The following is a 21,469-nucleotide window of genomic DNA, read 5'->3' as shown; positions in this document are numbered from 1 at the left end:
ATTTAGAGAATGGACTTGAGTTTGAAACTCTAGGTTGTTAAAGTAAAGGATACTTTGCTTAATTTGTGTGTTGTACAACTTAATTGTGTATGTTGTACAAAGGATTCTTCTTCAAGTACTGGATGGAATGTATGTGGCCTCTTGGAGTCCTTTCAAAATCTTGAATTACTATGATTTAGTGATCTATTCAAATGGAACTCTAATTTCTTATCCACAAATGTCCCCATCTTTTCTCTCATGCTCACACAAAGTCTAGTCACGCTTTTTTTTTTAACCATTCATATTTTTCTGTCACTCTTTAGCTGTCAAAATAAATTTCCAGACTCGAGAGGAAGCAAAATTATTTAATATTTTAAACATCTACAAGGTCTACTAGCTGCAACTTCAAGTTAGTGAAGCGAGGACTATGGCTTCTGCTGGTCTTCAGGCAACCACCAAGAGTAGTGTGGCTGGGTGTATCCATTGACTTTTTCCCGGAGAGTTACTTATTGGATATTGGAATTTTGTTTTAGATAATTTGTGCAATGGATCAGGAAAATATTTTGAGCCAGATCGCTGTAGATTACCCAGGAAGGAATGAAGTCTAAGAGGTGTGCCTTCACAAATCAAAAACACAAATATTAGTCTTCAGGAGGAAGTAAAAGCAATTAAGTTGACAAGTGAAAGATTTTTAGTTTATGGCTGTGACTTGTAAAAAATTCTCAGTTCATAGAATTTGATAGCTAGCATTTTTTCCCAAATTATTGATATCACTTGAAGATACTGAATCTGACTTTCCCAGTGTTTGAGTACTCCATGAAAGCAATTCAGTCACTTTAGGAATAACTGTTTCAAATGACTCTAAGGTCAGCCTTGGTCAGATTGGGTAAGGCCCCAGCATCTAACATAGGATTTTATTTATAGTTGCCAATCATTAAATGCTTGCCAAATTGTATTTCACCAAATTGTTAATGTGAAAATGATCAAGAGAAGATGATCTTTTCCCATTTTACCTTCTGTTTTTGTACCCTTTTTCCTCATGAGCAGATCTCTGAACATCTTTCCCCATTCACTTTCTCTATTAAAATCTAGTCTGAAACCCCAAGCTGTACATCAAACATTAATAATCAATTATTTATACTTACCTTGATAAATATCTCCCTTAAAAGTATTTACATTGTTAAAAGGGGACAAAGTCTTAACTCAAAAGAACTGACTGTTTGAATATCTAATTAAATTAATTTTTGACTCAAACATTCGGTTGCGCCTCCTCTTACAGACTTGTACCCTTGTAATGAGATATCTTTCAATAAAAAAAAAAAACTCAGGAGATACATTAAAAAAAACACAACTACTAAAATTTAATATAAACTGGATTTGAGGTGGGGGACAGAAATAAAACTGTATGCACTCAATCAATCCAATAATCATTTTTAAAACATTTACCATATGCCAAAAACTATACTAAGCACTGGAAATGAAAGGACAAAAATGAATTATTACAAGCTCTCAGAGAACAAACCCCTTAAAGACAATATAAAGATAAAAGTATAAGCAGAATAAATAAAAAGTAGGTTATAGAAAGAGGGCACAGCAGTTGAGAAAGCAGGAAAGTCTTCAAATAAAAGATAATCCTAGAACTGAGTTTTGAAGACAGTAGAGGGTTTTATAAGGGGAAGGGGAAGGAGTGCATTCTAGGCAGAAAAGACCCAGCTCATAGACTATAGAAATACCTCTTCTCTCTGTGACAGCACTGCCTTCAGCACTGTTTTTCCCAGCTATCCTGCTAATTGCCATTGCGCTGGTTTGTACGCTTCCCTATTTTTTCTACTTTATTCTCACCTACCACTGAAGATCTCAACCTTTCACAACGCTTGCTAAAGACTTAAACTACCGGTTCTACTACTGAAGGGTTAGATCTCTTTCCTACCTGAGATCCCCTCCCCATCATGTGAAGTTTTCTGCTGGTTACCATGGTTAGCACAGAGAGCAAAAAAGAGGAATCCCTACTTCTCCCTAACTGATGTTCTGAATTTTAACTTGGAAAAAAAATTTCTCTTAGAAACCCTTTTTACATGGTAGCTATGATGAATCGATGGACTTAGAAAACTATGGAAAGACTTGAACTTATGAAGGAAGATATTATCCACCTTCAGAGAAGCAGCAAACAAACATAGTATGGTTTTACATAGATATATATAAACATATATGCTTATGATTATAGATGTCTATATATTAATGTGTATATATGTATATATTAATATAATATTAATAATATAATATCAATTTAGTCTGAAGATAGATAGATAGATAATATATACACATACATACATACATATATACATATAAATATCCCAGAAGGTAGAAAAAAAGAATAAAGTAAAAAGTAGACAACAGAGAACAAAAGAAAACCTGCAAGGAAGCAAAGATAGACAGCTCTGAACACAACATATAGTATTTATTATAAAAGCTTTCTTGAAAATGACCAACAGGATAATTTCAGAAAGGCCTGGAGAGACTTACACGAACTGATGCTGAGTGAAATGAGCAGGACCAGGAGATCATTATATACTTCAACAACAACTAGATGATGACCAGTTCTGATGGATCAGGCCATCCTCAGCAACGAGATCAACCAAATCATTTCTAATGGGAGCAGTAATGAACTGAACTAGCTATGCCCAGAAAAAGAACTCTGGGAGATGACTAAAAACCATTACATTGAATTCCCAATCCCTATATTTATGTCCACCTGCATTTTTGATTTCCTTCACAAGCTAATTGTACAATATTTCAGAGTCTGATTCTTTTTGTACAGCAAAATAACGTTTTGGTCATGTATACTTATTGTGTATCTAATTTATATTTTAATATATTTAACATCTACTGGTCATCCTGCCATCTAGGGGAGGGGGTGGGGGGGTAAGAGGTGAAAAATTGGAACAAGAAGTTTGGCAATTGTTAATGCTGTAAAGTTACCCATGTATATATCCTGTAAATAAAAGGCTATTAAATAAAAAAAAAAAAAGCTTTCTTGAAATGGAAATTTATTACTTTATATTTTGAATATTCTCATGTTCACATAGCAACTTTTTTTTTCTTTTTCTATTTTGTAATTAAATTTTAAATAAATAAATAAAAGTTTTAAATCTTAGAAAATCTGAGGATTATGGTCATTGATTTCAATCTAGCAGGTTCTCTAAACCATTAGTTCTCAAAATGTGTGTCCAGAGAATCCCAGGAGTTCTCTTAAAAATTTTTAGAAAATCTACAAATTCTAAATTAGTTTTTATTTCTAATGTGATAAATATCTATAAATATAATTCACATAAACAAAATTTTTTTGCATATATCCTTGATAATTTTTAATAATATAAATATACTGAGAACAAAATTTTGAGAACCACTGATCTAGACCAGGGATCTTAACCTGGGATCCCCATTGACAGATGACTAAGGATCTGAGAACTTGGAACATTTGCTTCAATCATTTAAAATCATTATTCTAGTTTATTATAAGCTTTATCAGATTTCCAAACGTCCATGACTTAAGGTAACAGGTAAGGAAACTGAGGACTATAGAGACTGAATGATTTGCATAAAGTCACAGAGAAGATAGTAAAAGAGCAAGAATTTGAGGTTCTTGGACTACAAATCCATTACTCTATGAGTCAGCTTCATCATGGATAAACAGACTTCTATGGACTTATTTGGGGAACTAATTATCACTTAAATAGCACTGTTTCTATGGGGAATGTCTTTATGAATCTATTCAAAAAAAATCCTAAATTTTAGAGCACCATTCTTACAATTTTGGATATCAGCAACATATTTTTCAAAAAGTAAGAATTAGAAGAGTTTAACCCCTTAAAATATGAATAACTTGAATTAATCTTTTTTGGAGAAGCAGTTAGGATTAAGTTATTTGTCCAGAGTAATATAGCTGTCAAATGTCTGAGGTCATATTTGAACTCAGACTCTTGTGACTCTAGAGCTGGTACTCTCTACTATTCCACCTAGGTGCCCCTAAAAATTCTTTTAATAACTAATAGCATTTATAGAAAGAGAGCTTTAAAATTTGCAAAGCACTTTACAAATAATGTCTCATTTGATCTTCATGATAACTTTAGGAGATAGGTGCTATTATTAGCCCTATATTATGGATGAGAAAACCAAGGCAAATAGAGAATAAGGATCATACAGCTAGTAAATATGGGAAGCTAGATTGAAATCTTTCTGACTCTAGATTAAGGGCTTTGTGCACTACTTTACTCAGCTAACCCTATTAACCAGAATTAATCCTGAGTTCTTACTGCAAGGATTTGTGACTTCACAGCATGGGTATTCCCTGTACCAAAATTCTTCTAGACTTTAGTAGTTCACTTTCATAAATTGCTAAAAATGAAAATTTTATCTCCTGCCAGAAAACTATTTGACTATGATCCAGCTTGAAATTGGTAAACAAACAAAAAAACCTTGTTCTTAGATTACATAATTTTTTGTCCATATCCATTTCTAAATCTTTTCCATCTTGAAAGGAACTTTGTCCTTCCCCTGTCATTGTTATCAAGAACCTGTGTTATAAAGGATATCATATCATGCTGAAGCTTTAGAGAAGAATTCCAATTGTGAGTTAACTACATCAAAAATCAGAGAAATGCAGCTATGCAGTAGTATATCCCATACACTTTTCCTCAATCATTTTTTCTTAAAAAAAAAAAATGAGTTTTAAATTACCAAGATTTCATGAGCCAGGCAACCACAAGTTTCATCTCCAACTGCAACAAAATCCAAGGATTCCTTTACAAATTCATCTGCTGTCTTCGTTATTTTATTGGGGTTGATGTGCTTTGTCATTGGGGTAGAAATAGAGTAAGGTGTCACCACCTAAAACAAGGAAGAGAAAGTAGACCTTTGTCCCATTGCAATCTATCAATCAATCAACTAATAAATATTTATTAAGCACCTACTGCATTCCAATCACTGTGCCAAACATTGGAAATGCAAGGAGAAATAAAAGACAGTATCTGCCCTCAAGGAGCTTACAATTTAATGGAGGATACAATGTACAACAAATATATACAAAACATTCTCATCAGTGTTCTTATCATGATATCATATCTTCCTCTTTCTATTTCTGCACAGTACAATGTAAATAACTTCTTTGAGGGTAAAGACTGTCATTAAATATATTGATTTTATTTTGATTTTTTTTAAATTACAGAGTTTTTCCAGAGAATCAGCATAATATAATGGAGAGAGAGCCAACTATGGAGTCAAGAAAGTTTGAGAAGATGGTGGAGTAGCTTAAAAAACTCCAGGTTCTCCAAATTTCCTCCAAAAGAAAAAAAAAAGACAGAACATAACTTCAAAGTGAACTTAGGGAGGCAGAAATAAATAAAAGTCAGGGCAAAATAACTGACCTCTGAAGACAATTTGAGAGGGCTTCACAAAGACTCACCCTCCAGGGGTGAGGGTTTAGCCTGAGTGAAGTATAAACACCTCCAGGTAGACTCCATTGAATCAACAAACAAGCACTGGAGGCTACTTGGTTGGCAGTATCTCAGGAACTTTTATCTCACAGTGTGTATGTGTATGTGGTAGGGGTAGGTTGGAAAGCTTAATAAGGAAAGATTGAAGGACCTTTTGCTGTCATGGTTACAGATAAAGAGCAAGCACATGACCAATGACCCAGTGAGTGCGGGAGAAGATGGGTTGAGGGACCCTGCTGGCTGTGGGCACTTGCAGGAAAGGAGACTCCCTGGTTTTGGTTCCAGGGTATAAGGAAGAGCTGGTTTGCAACCACCCAGAGGGAACAAAAGTGGTTTTGGAACAGCATGATTGGGGTCCCTAGCCATGGCTGAGAAAATGCCTGAGAGAAAAACTAATGAAAAAAAAATTTTAAGGGAGGAGATTCAACAATTCCAGATTTCAAATTATATTAAGAAAGTAGTAAGTAATAAGAACTTTCTGATATTGTCTAAGAAATAAAAAGGTATTTCAGTGGAACAGAGAATATACATGATACATTGTAATAAAGGATTATAGTGACTTTGTGTTTGACAAATGTAAAGATTTAAGTTTTGAGGACAAGAATTCATTATTTGTTTGTTTTTTAATTATTGAGAAGAAGACTAGAAAACAGTTTGGCAGAAATTGGGCATAGACCATTACCTTAAACTATGTACAAAGATAAGGTCAAAATGGAAACAAATGGTCAAAATCCTAGATATAAAGGGAAAAAGATATCACAAGAAAATTAGAAGACCAAGGAATATATTACCTACCAGACTCATGAATAGGAAATACCCTGAGTCATTGTTTAAAGAAAGGCAAATAAAAACAACTTGAAAAATCTTACACCTATCAGATTGGCTAGCCACAATGTTGGGAATGGGTGTTTACTTAGACAAACTAAGATCTATGAAAGACCTTAGCTTAGTTTAAAAAGGTCAAGGTCTCCCATTGTGTCTGGGATCATCTCCAGGTGTCCTGATATATATCTTGCCACTGGACCTAAATAGATCCAAAGAAGAATGGGGCTGGCAACTTGACATATCATGACATCACTATCCTGATGTCATGGTCCTCTTGGAGAATGAAGAACAAACAACTAATTATTCCAGGCACTGTCATCTGATCTTCCAATCCACCCTAAGCCTCACCATCTGACTTTCAGTTTCACTCTTAGATTTTTCTGGACCTTTTCATCTGCCCTGAAGCTGGATTCTCATGTATATGTTGTTTCTCCCAAACTGATTATAAGCTTTTTGAGAGTAGGAACTACCTTGCTTTTTCTGTTTGTATGCCCAGAATTAAATACGTTGTTTAGCACAAAGTCAGCACTTGAATGTTTTTTCCTCCTTACCTCCCTTCCTTTCTTCCTATGGGGACTACCCAGAATCCATCATATCTCTGCCCTTTTTCTGTCTCACATCTTCCCTACCACTCTTACTTGCCCTACTATCACCGATGAGAATATAATGGAGAATGAGAGTAATAAAGTAATGAAGAAAAAATTTTCCCCATATATCTAACATGATTGTTTATGAATAATTTATATTGGATAACTTGCTGGCTTGGGGAGGGGAAGAGAAGAGGAAGAAAAATTTGGAACTCAAAAATCTTACAAAAACTATCTTTACATGTAATTGGAGAAAAATAAAATATTATTAAGTATAAAAAAGGAGGGATGAGAAAAATGTTTTTCCAGAGGAAAAGAGAATGTGTAAGATAATATAATGTGTTATTTTGATGGGCATCCATGTATTCTTCAATTATGATCACTCCTACTCTGCTCATCTTACTTTCATCCCCCCTGCAACAGGAACAATAGCAGTGCCAAAAGTGAAGGTAGTATTTAGCACAATTCCTTACATACAGTAGATGCAATTATATATTTTTGAATTATATTTATTTATATTTATTGAACAATTGAATTGAAGGTAAATGGGCTACTACCTCACCACGTGGGCAAGTCAAAAGACCTGAGTCACTTATTACCTGTATGATAAGGTCATTCAGGCAAGTTACTTGACTTCTAAAATTCATTTGTCTTATTTATAAAGTGAGGGAGTTAGAATAAAGAGTCTATAGGTCCCTTCTAGTTCTAAATATATAGTATTATGAAAAGTAAGGGCTCTCAAAGAACTGATAAGAGGGACAGTATCCTCCCTCGATACTCTTCTCTGAACACTTACCCTCTAATAAACATGAGGCCAAATCACACAGAAGTTTTGTATGTCACAAGATTACAATGGTACAAGGATTAAAACTCAAACCCAAGATCCTGTGAGGTTGCATGATATACATCACCTGTATAATTATTCCTTTCTCCTTATACTCAGCTTGCAGGGCTTTGGAAAACGTGCATACAAAAGCCTAGAAAGAAAAGGAATTAGTCATCAAAAAATCTCTCTCCTACCAGCCCAAGGATACACAATTTCTAGAAGGGATTCCAAAGGAACTTCCCTTTTTCAACCCAGAAAATCTCAGTATTATCTTTCATTTTTCTCTCTCCTTCATCCCCTATCTCCAATCCTATCTATTTTATAACTTTTTTATTTACAAAATTGTGTCTATTTTTACAAAAATCTCTCCCATGTCCTCTACTCAATACAAACTTCTTATCTGGCATTTAGGGCTCTCCAAAATCTCACTGAAACCTACCTTCCCTCTCTTATTTCATATAACTCTCTTTCACTGTACTCTGTTCTCTCTCCAAACAATAATACTAATTACACTCTGATCACATTCTGTCCTTTTTCGCTACTGTTCAGTCATTTCAGTTATGTTCATGACCCCATTTGGAATTTTCTTGGCAAAGATGCTGGAGTGGTTTGCCATTTCCTTCTCCAGCTCAATTTACAAATGAAGAAACTGAGGCAAACAGGGGTAAGTGATTTACCTAGTGTTACACAGCTAGAACATGTCTGAGGCTGGATTTGAACTCAGGAAGATGAGTCTTCCTGATTCTAACCCCAGCATTCTATCTCTGATGGGCTCAATTCACTTCTATGTATTTATGTCTTGTGTCTCCATGAAAGGAGGTTCTATGATATATTTCATCTTTTATGTGCAGCATAGGTAGGTGTATCGACCACACTACCACCCAGGACACCCCAGAATCAGCTGGAGTCAAGATAAGCAAAAGTCCTTAACCTTTATTCTTGGTCTTAGAAGCAGGATTGAACAGGATGGAAGCAGAATCTCTGCAACTGCCTTCTCCTTGTCTACCCCCAAGAGTGTGTCCCTGGCTAGCTTTACTCCACCCCCTAATCCCTCCTACAATCCCCTATACACCAATCATTGAGCAAGTATGGATAGTGGAAAGGACCGTTTTCCAAGCATATGCCCATAGAGTATTGTCCAATCAGTAGTTAGCCTCAAGCACTCAGCAGTCCTGACCTCAGTGCATTGATTCAATAGTTCCAGCCCTCTACAAGTAGGTACTCAGTAATTTTTGTTGTATGCTCAGTAAATTGTACAAATAGAAATTAAGCAATTATGAATAAGTGTTGATTTTCACAGAGATATTTCTATTGCCTTAAACTGGAAAGAACTCTCCAATAATAGGGAAATAATTCTTTTTAGTGGGGAAAACATGCATTTTGTTTATATTCTTCTTTCATATATTACTCATCTTTTTTAATTCAAATCTGGTTTCAGACACTGGTTAGCTATGTGATCCTGGGCAAGTCATTTAATTGTTTGCTTCAGTTTGCTCATCTGTAAAATGAGCTGGAGAAAGAAATGATAAACCACTTCAGTCACTAAAAGTCAGACACAACTGAATTGATTAAAACAGTAACACTTTTTATCTTAGACTTATTTTGTGACTTTGTAGACATCCCTGCTAACTTCTTACCTTTTACTGATTGGATAACCTCTTAGTGTCACAAGAGTGCCACTAAATTATAAGTTTCTTTATTGGTTTTTAAACTTGTTGATGGCAGCATCAATCTTTGTATTTCCCTTAGTATTTACCACACAGTAGGGACTTAGTAATGATCCAATGACTTTTATTGAGACGGAGAAACTAGCTTCTTTCTTAGAAACCTCAGCCTAACATGCCTAGAACTCATCTCAGTAACAATTTCAATCTGAACCTTTAACCTGAATCTTTTGTAAATTCTTTCTACCTGGATTACATTCTAAACTAGATGAGTCTATGAGAAATCATTTTGAAATCTCCCATAAATCAGATTGAAAAAAGAAAGGGGAATCTATGCAAAATCATTCTATTTGATGAATATTGAGGCACCAAATTGGACTCTCACTCACTTTTGTAGATGAGTATAGGCTATATAATGGGCAAGGGAATCGACCTGCCCCTGAGGAGATATTCAGAATCAGTCCTTTCCTCCTGGAATCAAAATGAGCAAAGTTTCACACAAATTTGTGACAAAATTCCATCACGTATAGAAAAAAAAAAAGCAATAACTGAGGCTCATAGGGATTGCCACACAGTCCTTCATGTTCCCATTTGTATTAACTACATTGCTTTTAAATCTTAAAAATGGCTTCACCCATTTCTCTTTAATAACCAGGATCCCCCAATAAATGTTTGTTGAACTTACAATATCTACAATGTCATCTTTGGGATTCATGCTGTGGGATCAGGTCACAGAAGCAACTTTGATATAATAGAAGCCTTCACAATACTTCTGGTAACCAATTCCAGATGGTCAAGATGGACTCATGCTATTTCCAGTGCCATGCTAGCATAGGTAATATTACAGAATGTCTCCAATTATTTGGTTTGCCTTATTTTTAAAGTAGAAATTTCTTTTTAAAAATAAATTCCATGTGATCTCTCAATTCAATTCGATTAAGAAATAATTTATCAAGTGCCTAATGTATACAAGGAACAATACTAATGAAACAAAGACAAAAATGAAAACAGTTCCTGCCTTCATAGAGCATACATTCTAGAGAAGCAGCCTGGTAGAATGGAATTGTATACTGAATCTGAAGTCAGGGGATCTGAGAACTTTCACTATCTTGAAATTATTTTGAGTTCATTTATTTGAATAAATGTAGCCTCCTCCTCTACCCTAGTCACGGGAGAATGGAGAATGTAAACTCTTAAAGAGATGGATATGGTTCTTTTTTTTGTCTTTGTATTTACTTTGCAGTACAGACTAAAAATGATTTAAAGAAAGCATAGCAAGATATTCACCTAAGCAAAACTATCACAAGAGCATTCAAGAATTAAAATGGAAGGACTACAAACCAAGGTAAAAATGAAGATTTATAAAACCATACTTACAAATCATTTTCTCCTTTGAGAACAGTGGTGTCATTATGCTTGGACCACATTTTTCAAATATAATTCTCTAAAGCTTATTGAAATGGCAATAAAGAGAACAAAAATAAGGAAAGTGGTGAGATTGAACCAAGTATAGGTAAAGGAGGTCCAGATATGAGAGAATACAATTGTGATAATATATATAATTATATATATATTATATATATATATATACACACACACACATATTTATATGTGCTTCTCTATGTATGTGTAGTCATCCCCATCCTACCCCAGACTCTTGAGGTTAGGGACTGTTTTGTTTTTTGCTTTTGTATCTCTAAGTTTAGCCAGGAATATGCCTAATAAATGTTGGTTTAATTGATTTGACTTGAAACCAGAGATCCTTGACATATGGAATTTAGTGTGAATTAAAAAGACCAATCTACCATTTTAGTATTTTGACTTATACAATACCCAAGTCCTTATGAAAAGTTGGTGCAGAGTGTTATGTCTACTTTTTTTAAAAATCATTATTTCTATCATTTGTTAAAACACTACCAGCAGCAGGAATCAAAAGTCTCAGGTATCAGCACCCTGGGAGATTAAACTCTAAAATTTCTTGGGTTGTGACCATAAATAGCTGGGCAATCTGCCAGAAAATGAAACTTGAAACATAGAAAGGGATTGGCTGGCTTAGGACTTACCTTATTTCCATGTCTCTCAGAATCAAGCGAGTCATCTAAGAGAGATAACAGTAATTAAGAATTGCCAAAGATATTAGAGAGTAAGGGCAGGGAGGATTGGGAGATGAAGAGAGTCTTAATCCTTTCAATAAGACTGCAACAAGACTGATAAAGATTGCAAGAAATGTTGGGGAAATTGTGAAAATACCAGTCTAGAGCTAACAAGAGACTATGTCCCCCAAGAGGTTGAAAGGAAGGGAAATTGGAAAACCTTCTCTCTAATTAAGGAGTTCTTAATACAAGGTCCAGAGATACTTTCTATGTATAGATTTCAAGGCATTCATATATTAGAAGAGAAAAAAATATATATTTATATTCACCCATCCCTTGTTGAAGTTTGGCAATTATTTTTGTAATATTATTTTTTGGGGAAAAACATTATCACCAGATCATTCCTGGGTCCACAACAATAACAACAAAATGAAGAACCTCTGTTCCAGTTATATTTTCTCAATCTCAATTTCCTCATCTATAAAATGAGAATAAAAATTGTATCTACTTCCCAGGTTGTTGTGAAGATACGATATATGTAAAACATTTGTAAACCTTAAAGTGCTACATCAATGCTAAGTATTTTAGTTTTGTTTTTATTAAATATTTTAAATATAAATTAAATAGTTATTGAAAACGTAAAATGATATATGCATATTGTTAGTTTATCATTATTATTTTCTAAAAACTAGAAATATGTGTAAGACAACCATAGGATCACAAAAACAATTATAAACAGATCCAGAAGACTTGGATTCAAATCCGAGCTGTAACATTATCTATGATTTAATCTTTCTGTGCTTCATTTTCCTCATCTGTAAAATGGGATGATCCCTCATAGGATTATTGTGAAGAGAGAACTTTGTAAACTCTAAGGCATTTTGTAAGCTTAAGATATTAATATATTAAGATAACATGGTTAACATCTTGTCTTAATAGCTAAATCCATGATGAACTATAATTCACACATTTCACATCCTTTACTAAAATCAGAGAGGATTTCATGGGGAAGTAAGAGCACTGAGTGCCTCAAAGGAAAAGGAATGAATTGAGGAAGATGTTTCATGGAAGGAAAAACTAAGATCATTAACTTTGTTTACTTCATAATTGTCTCTGGGCTGGCTCTCCACATAAAACTCAATAAGTGGCTGGGTTTTGAAGTTTGTCCAGTTACCCACTAATGTCATTGGGTTTAGTTTACGTCTACTTGATAAAATATAGAGCCTTTCCAAGATTGGTGTTTGATAGATGACAGGGAAAATTCATAATAATCCAAGATCATCACTCTGAAACCCCAAGGAGGATTAATCATTTCTAAACTCCCCCAATTTCATTAAAGGTAATTTGCTTACAGTGAAACAAAAATCTCAATGGTCCCAAAGGTCACCACATAAAATCTACCAAACTTTTTTGGCGGATGAAGAAAATACGATAGACCTACACTAGATTGTAGCACTATTCTGGGCCTGCAGTCAGGGAGATTCATCTTCCTGAATTCAAATATAACTTCATACACTTACTAGCTGTGTAACTTAATCCTGCTTGCCTCAATTTCCTCATCTGTATAGTAAGTTGGAGAAGGAAATGGCAAACCAATCCAATATCTTTGCCAAGAAAAAACCAAATGGGGTCTCAAAGAGTGGGATATAACTGAAATGATTGAACAACATGTTTCCAATTGAAGGTGCTTTGGAAAGAACTTTGGATTTCCAATAAGAAACACCTGGATTTAAATCCCAGCTCTGCTAATTTCCTGCTTCTGTGACTATGAGCAAGTAACTTCTTTCTGGGCTTGTTTCCTTCCCAGCTTGGGCTCTTAGATGATCTCAAACTCCTTTATTTCATTCTAAATCTTACAATACTATGGCCATCTCAAAGCTCCTAATTTCTAGTCAATGGTTTTTACCCGACACACAGGCTAAGAGGCCATTCTATCCTTTTTTCTTAGCTACCCTTCTATTTTCTACCCCAAAATAATCTCTCCTTTTAATTATTGCAGTACCAAGTACACAGTGGTTACATTCCCAAGGGCTCTGAAAAAATGATATAGGCAGGATCCAACATCCTAATATTTGAAAGGGAAACTAGTGAGTGAGCAGAAGAGATGATTCTAAAAAGGAAGAAATGGGGGAACTGCTGAAAAAAGCAAACAAACAAACAAAAACTAACATGGACACCCAGGACTGAAACCATAAAGAAGCTGAAGAAAACAGAAGCAAAGAACAGTAAATGGGCTTGAATATAAAGAAATAACACTATATAAGAATTATGTCAGTCTTAGCAGCTCAGGAATTAGTGGAAAGAGTGGATTTAGAGTCAGAAAGAAAAAGAGTTCAAATTCTGCCTGAGATACTTATTACATATGTGATCCTGGTTATGACATACAACCTCTTAGCTTCAGTTTCTTCATATGTAAAATGGGATAATAATAGCACTTATATCAAAAAGTTATAAGCATCAAATGAGATAGTATGTATAAAGTGCTTTGTAAATCTTAAAGCAGTATATAAATGCAAATTATTATTTTTATTGGGCATCAAGGTGGTACATTTGGTAGAGTGCCAGGTCTGGAATCGGTAAGAATTGAATTCAAATTTCTGTTTGCCTGTTTTCTCATCTATATGAGCTGGAAAAGAAAGCAGCATTTTCTAAGAAAACTCCAAATGAGGTCATTGAACAACATTACTTTTATTGTTATTGTTGTTGTTATTAGAATAAGCCAAAGCTGATTAAAGTTAAAACAACAACTAAGAGTTATTTTAAGAATATGTATATGTCTGTGTACTTATCTATATCGAATTTATGAATACAGATATATCATATGAGATATAAAAGTTGAAAAAAATATTAATAACCAATGATTTGGGGATATAATCCTCATTTCAGATTTTATTCCCTTGAAGGTTATTGAATTATCTCTCCTCAATCTTGATTAAACCTCACCCCATTTTACAAGGAATCTCTAATCTAGATCCTTTAATCTAGATTATCCAAGATTAAGAGTGGTACCCAGACAGGAATAGTCTCTGTAGCATACTCAGCCCCTCCCTAGAGTGATCTCACTTCTCCTTGTAAACTCTACTTATTAATGGATAACTAATCAGAGTAAATTGCTACTCTCAGGAATATTCCTCTTCCAAGGGCATATAAACCATGAGTCTACTGTCATGCAGATTTTAGGCATTTGAAAATGCCATTGACCTTTTTGTTTAAATGCTGGCATCTAATAACTATCAATTAATTAATAATTACGTATAATATTAATTATATATTAATAAAATATTAATAATCAATGATAAATATTAATGATAAAATTAACCATTTAAAATTTTAAAAATAAATACCATGACATATATGGCATCCTGGCTATTCTATGAAGACATTCCTTTTCCAGGCTCTGGGAATTTTCTCTAGCTGTTCCTCATATCTGGACCACTCCAACTAGTGACCTCCCTTTCTTTAAATCCCAACTAAGAGAAGCTTTCCCCACTCCCTCTTAATTCCAGTGCTTTAATTGTGTTAGTTATTTCTTATTTATCCTAGATAGAATTTTATTTATTTATTTGCATGTTTTCTCCCCTATATGATTGTGAGCTCCTGGAGGGCATCTTTTGTCCCTTTTTTATCCCCAGCACATAGCACAATTCCTGGCATACTGTAGACACTTAATAAGCATTTATTAATTTGTATAGTTGAAATGGAGATTCAGATCAAGTAAAGACAGAGAGGTATATGAAGCAAGAAGATCAAGAAAGTGGCCAAACAACATTTTGAGGTTGATGTGATGAAGGCTCTAAACTTAAATGGAAAAAGAAGACTGACTATGCTAGATGTCCTAGAGAGAATAGCTAGTATATAGAACAATAGTAATCTATGCCCTCAGAAGTTCACAGAAGACAAATTTCTAACACATAGCCTCAAATACATAGAATTTAATGATTCTAGATTAGGAAGGTCTTCACTGGTGGTAAAATTTTCTGCCAAAGCAATTGTCAGTAACTATCTATTAACAAAGAGAGATGTCAATATGAATGGTTGGAGGGAGTACTCATACCCAGGAAATAATGGCTTCTAGAAGTATACACACACAAAGAGAGACAGACATAGATAGACAGATAGATAGATAGATAGATTATCTTTCTCTATTGGATAGTGAGCTCCCTGAGGACAGAGAACACAAAGTCTTATTAAGTTCATTCCTTTTCCCCCCAACCCATACACCCACAATCTACTCCTGACCCCAGTGCCCATTTTAGTGTATTTCATATATTAAATGTGTAATAAATACTCTAATGATGAATGAATATATTTGGCATTTACCTTGACTACAGAAGAGATGTTGCAGTGGATCAGATTCTGTAATAAACAACAATTAATTTTTACACTCATTTGAGAAAATGGCTTATACAACATGGTTTATTCTGAGGAAAAGGATTGTGGACAAAAATAAAATAAAATATAATCAGGTAGGATTTGAGCTATTCCTGAGCCCCATTGCAAAATAAGTATTTCCACCTTCTCTTTCTGTGTTCACTTCTCTACTGTTTACCATCCTTATTTTAGCACTGAGCCATCTCTTATGGTGAGCATTAACTGGAAAATTAAAAGGTTGCACAGTGAATATAGCACTTGACCTTGAATCAGGAAGGCCTGAGTTCAAATCTGACTTCAAATGCTTATCATGTTGTATGACTTTGAGTAAGTCACTTGAATTCTTTGTGCCTCAGTTTTCTCATTTATTAGATTGGAATGATAATAATAGCACCTATCTCCCAAGATTGTTGTGAAGACAAATGAGATAATATTCTTAAAGAACTTCTCAAATCTGAAATTGATGTATAAATGCGTTATTACATCAGGAAAAAAAAAGATTATTTTTTTTTTAAAAAGACTGTTTAGCCTACAAAAGAAAGGAGCAAGAAGGCAGTATGGTGCAGTGCAAAAAGCACTGAATTTTGAGATTAAAAAGTTTGTTTCCAAATCTCAATACTGTGCTTATGTGGAAATCACAACCTCTCTGAGTCTCCATTTTTTTCATCTATAAAATGAATCCCCTCCCCTATAGTTCTGCTTTTCTCTAATCTTGTAAATCAGTCAAATTGGACTAAACAGCCATTCCCAAAATGCAAAAGTCCTTTCTCTCACCTATGTGAGCACTTCACCATATCCAGAATGTAATCCTTCTTCATGTTTACCTCTCAAAAACAAATCTTTGTCTTCCTTCAAGTCTCAATTTTGGTGCCATTGTTCAATGATGTCTTTCCTGATTGCCCCTGCCCTACTTGTTAATACCCTCTCCGCTTTCAGCTTTTTTTTTTTTTTTTTTTTTGGCTCTTCTTACTGGTATATATCTTACACCCCCAGAAGAATGTGAGTTTCTAGACTGTTTTTTTTTCTATCTCCAGAAACTGGAACAGTACTTTATACATAATAGGTATTGAATACATCTTTTTTTTTTATTAAATTAGAGGATATTTGAGGAATGATGATATGTGTCTTAGACTTAGCCATGCAGTTACATATTTGACCCACAGCAATTGAGATTGGTCCACTGCCCTACACAAATGGTACAATATAGCAATGGAATATGGTACTTGGACTCCAAGCTAAGTATTCTTTCCACGATATCACTTTGCCCTTCTAGTGAAATAAAAGGAACTTTTAGGTTGAATTAGACAATAAAAGTTGAGAAAGGAACGTCAGAAGATCACTGTTAAAATCTCTATACAGATTTCCTTACCTACAATTTAAAATTATAAATAATAAATTCTATATTAATTCTATAATATAATATGAAATTCTATGAAAATGCAAAATAGTATTAAATAATATTTTCAGGTAGTGAGTTCCATAGAAGGAAACAAATATTATAAATAAAAAATGTATGTTATAGTAGGATATAGTTTTGGTGTATTAGTGACATTATTGTGAAATTCTATTGGCATTACTATACATTATAAAACCATGTCTTAACTGGGAAAAGAAAGAAAGTCAAGGAGTTAGCTTGCTTTCTTTTATATATTGATATCCATTGCTATAGATTCATTTTTCAGATTGCCAGATTTTCACTTTGGATAGTTGATAAAAGAACCTTGCCTTTGGAGTTTTTATTTGTGGAAAAAAAAGGAAAAGGCTAACAATATAGGTTCTCATATTGGGATAAAGTTGGGGACTGATTCAATTAGCTCATCAAACCAATAATTGGTTTTCTTCTATCTAGTTGTTTTTTTTTAAGATTAGGACTTTTAAACCTCACAAAGTATATTTGATCAATCAAAATCTACATTTATTTTATTATTAAGGACCAGAGAACAGGAAGATTTTCTTCCCAAGTACAATTTGGATTTATATCTCTAAGTAATAAAATAACTATAACATTTATATAACTAAGTTTTGTTTTGAACCTAAATCAAATCAGGCAAATCTTGTTGGTTTTGTATAAACAAACAAGTTAGAATTCTACTGACATACCAAGATAGAGTACTTTTAACCAAGTTCTTGAAAGAGAATTGAATGAAGAGAGAGAGACCAGAGAATAGCAACTTGACCAGAGAATAGCTTTATGAGCCATGATGAGTCAGATGACTGTGATTTCTCATTCACATCCTAGCAATGAACCTGGGAGTGCAGCCACTGGCCTTAGTGTCTACAATGAGAGTCAAGAACAAACTAAATATACTGAAGAAATGCAGCTTTAAAACTAAAAATCCCAACAGAAAAATATATTACATTTATGGGAAATTTCATGAAAGAATAAAAGGACTTCCATAAACTTATGAGTTATCTCCTTTGCTATATATGCTTTGTGCTTAATCCCATATTCCATTTTATTCTATATGTACTTGGTTGGTTGGTTGGTTGGGGGAGGAAGCATCAACTGTTCTTGCTGATAAATCCGGGTTTTAAGTATCAACTAAGAATCCCCCTTGAATGGGAAGTCTTTCCTAATCCCTCTTGATTCTAATATCTTTCCCTGTTGATTATTTATTTATCTTGTATATAGCATGTTTGTACAAAGTTGTTTGTATAATGACTCTTCCATTAGATGTGATCTACTGAAAGGGAGGAACTTGTCTTTTGGCTTTCTTTGGATCCCCAGATACAATACCTGGCATGGGGTAGGTGCAATAAATGACTGATTAGTAAATATCAGCTGACAATTAATGTGCAGAAAGGAAATAGTAATGGGGCTTGTGAGCTATTGTACTAAAAAATCACCCTCAACTCTTCTGAGTTACTACTAGACTTGGAGGGAGACAAATAACAACCTCCCTCTCAAGACCCGACCTGATAGTAGAGGCTGGCAGAATGAGTCCAAAGATTGTGCTTTATTGGAAAGGATAAGCATTGCTAGATTACTACATTATGGAATACTGGACTTCTGGGAGAAAATCTTGGACTCCTGGACTGGATCAGTGCACTATGAATTTCTGGGGTACAGCATAGAGATAGTGAGGAGAGAGCAGCAAAAATAGAGAGAGGTTATCAAAGACAAATTTCCCTTAGCTTACAATTTGGGCGATGAACAAATTAGATGTGGTCCGACTTCCCCATTCTTGAGATCTTAGGTTATCTAGATAAGATTAATAGTCTATAAATAAGAAAACAAATCTACTGACCTGTATTTTATCTGGTCCACTAAGGAAATGGCTTGGGAGATAATTATGGACCATTCCAACGTTATTAACTATGAGAAAATGGAAGAATTTAAAGGTATAGAGGTATACCTGAGGTATAGAAAACAGATTCATTTTGTTCTCCCCCTTTTCCCATGCTTTAAAAAAAATAACAATATAACATTTTTTAAATGTTAAAATGTTTTTTAATTGAATCAACCCTCAATTACCCACATGTGAACTACCTACTTTCCAAAAGATTCACAGCAACTTTTTATGCTTAAATTGGCTTCTGTTTGCCACCCCATCTTCTTGTGATAATCAATATGTGCTTACTAAATATTTTAACGTTAACATCAGCAGAAAGGTAGGTGAGGAGAAAGAGGAAGCATAATGTGTAATATTTTATTATAATTATAAGGAAGTTTTCTATTTGGCACAAGGTAAAGTCTAATGGAGAAAAATGCTGAAGTAGACTCATAATACCAGTGTTTGAATCTAAATGCTGACATTTCCTAGCCTCAGTTAACCACTAAGAGTCTCAGTTTCCTTATCTGTAAAATGAGTATGATTTACATTATCCTCTCACAGGACTATTGTGGAACAAATGAAATAACACCTGAAATGCACAAAATATAAAATGCTTTGTGAAACAGAGCACATACACAAATGTAAGTTATCTTTCAGAAAGTTGAGGTCACTTCTTTTTCATTTGTGTGAACAACTAAAAAATTGAATATAATCTAAAATGTAGCTATGCTTTCATTTAGTAAATGAAGCTATAAACATTAGTCAGATAATTATCAAGGCAAACTTACACTGTTATCAATACAAATTTTGCATTCCTAAAAAAGCTTACCCAAAATTCCAATTTCTAATCCTTGAAGGCTCTCTTTGATGTTCTCATATATATCATCTTTGGTAAAGTCTGCTTGTATGATCTTTACCTGACTACCTGTTGTCTGCTCTGCAAAAATGAGAATAAAAAGTTCTCGTCAAAAAAAGGCCCTGATCTCTCCCTTAATCTCTTCCCCCATCTCTTTTCAAATTATTCCTAAAGAAGACAGTTAGAAGGAGAACTCCACTACAGGAATCTAAAATGAAACTTTCTCTTTATTAAGACATAAAACATAAATTCCATTAGTACATTAAATAAATTACTGCAAATAACAAGACTTGCTTGATCTGTTAAGGATAATATACTCTGGTAGCTATAATCAGTTACTATGGTACCACTTACCTGATCATTATACACATCCTGTCTACCTTCAATTCACATTCTTTTGTCTTGTGGACAGAGTCAAGGTTGCAGCTGCTTAAGATGCATAGTTTATGGTGATTTGATTAAATATGTGTGATTGTGTATGTACGTATATACATATTATTAATGTCAAAAATATTACAAATAAGTTAGCTAAACAAAATGATAATCAATCAATCAAAGCTGTTTGTCCTTTATTTTTGAAGAGGACCAATGACATCATGGGGTAATTATCTTGACTTGCAATTGAATTAGATTTAAGTGAGACAATTGTACAAAGTTATCAGTCTTTCCCAGAGTCATTGAAGTCATCAGACAATAAGCATTTATTATGCACCTGCTCTCTGCCAGATGATATGCTAAGCACTCTATACTTCAGAATTCTCTTACAAGGAAGAGAACATCATCAGGCATTAGACTCAAATTTCATTGTTTCCTGTGCAGAAAACTAAAATTCTTGATCTTCATCAGCTGATTTAAGACTATGCCTTTGAGCGGTGCTATCACCACCTTTGATTTTGTATCAGTTATTATTACACCATATGAAAGGAGCTTTAGCCAACTGAAGAGAATTTAAATTTTTTTATTAAAGCTTTTTATTTACAAAGCATATTCATGGGTAATTTTTTCCCACGTTCACCTTTGCGAAACCTTTTGTTCCCAATTTTCCCCTCCTTCCCCCCACCCCCTTCCTTAGCTAACAGGTACAATTTTAAATTGTTTAAACTGATCAGATGGATTGTGTGATCTAAGTATATTCTCCAATGAACATCATACTGTAAAGCACTTTAATTTGATAATGCAACCATAGACTTCAGAATATTTCAGGGCATTAGCACATTTGTAATTGAAATCATACAAAAATAGTTTCAATTTTGGGGTGCTGTTACTACTGTGCTCCCCTTGGAGATAAAATTGAATTCATATTTTCAATTATTTGAAGATTCAGGGAATAGGTAGTTTCATAGAGTTTCTGTCTTATCTAGGGCTTTTAAATTCCCAGGTCTATTGGGGGTAGAAATTTGAAACTACCATTTCTTAACTCTTGAACAGATTACCTAAAATGATGGAGGGTAACATGGATGTGTACACAATATTCTGTGATTGCACAGGACATGCAATATTC

General features: G+C 34.0%; 1 protein-coding gene across 2 annotated transcripts in view; it reads right to left on the bottom strand.

Annotated features, from left to right (window-relative positions):
* Positions 1-324: 324 nt before the first annotated feature.
* HSD17B3 (hydroxysteroid 17-beta dehydrogenase 3) overlaps positions 325-21,469 on the bottom strand; it is a 47,202-nt gene continuing 26,057 nt past the window's right edge. The window contains exons 4-11 of one of the 2 annotated variants that reach the window (XM_003761312.4): positions 19,942-20,049; positions 19,086-19,153; positions 15,787-15,822; positions 11,437-11,471; positions 9,763-9,844; positions 7,795-7,860; positions 4,717-4,866; positions 325-596 (exon numbers count right to left, since the gene is read on the bottom strand). In XM_003761312.4, the coding sequence (XP_003761360.1) occupies positions 486-596; positions 4,717-4,866; positions 7,795-7,860; positions 9,763-9,844; positions 11,437-11,471; positions 15,787-15,822; positions 19,086-19,153; positions 19,942-20,049 (656 nt within the window). In that variant the 3' untranslated portion in view covers positions 325-485. The remainder of the gene's footprint in view (positions 597-4,716; positions 4,867-7,794; positions 7,861-9,762; positions 9,845-11,436; positions 11,472-15,786; positions 15,823-19,085; positions 19,154-19,941; positions 20,050-21,469) is intronic. The other variant, XM_031937696.1, reaches the window with a different exon arrangement.

Source organism: Sarcophilus harrisii, chromosome 1 (genome assembly GCF_902635505.1).
Source record: "Sarcophilus harrisii chromosome 1, mSarHar1.11, whole genome shotgun sequence".
NCBI classification, from domain to species: Eukaryota; Metazoa; Chordata; class Mammalia; order Dasyuromorphia; family Dasyuridae; genus Sarcophilus; species Sarcophilus harrisii.
This window is presented reverse-complemented; position numbering and strand designations above follow the sequence as displayed.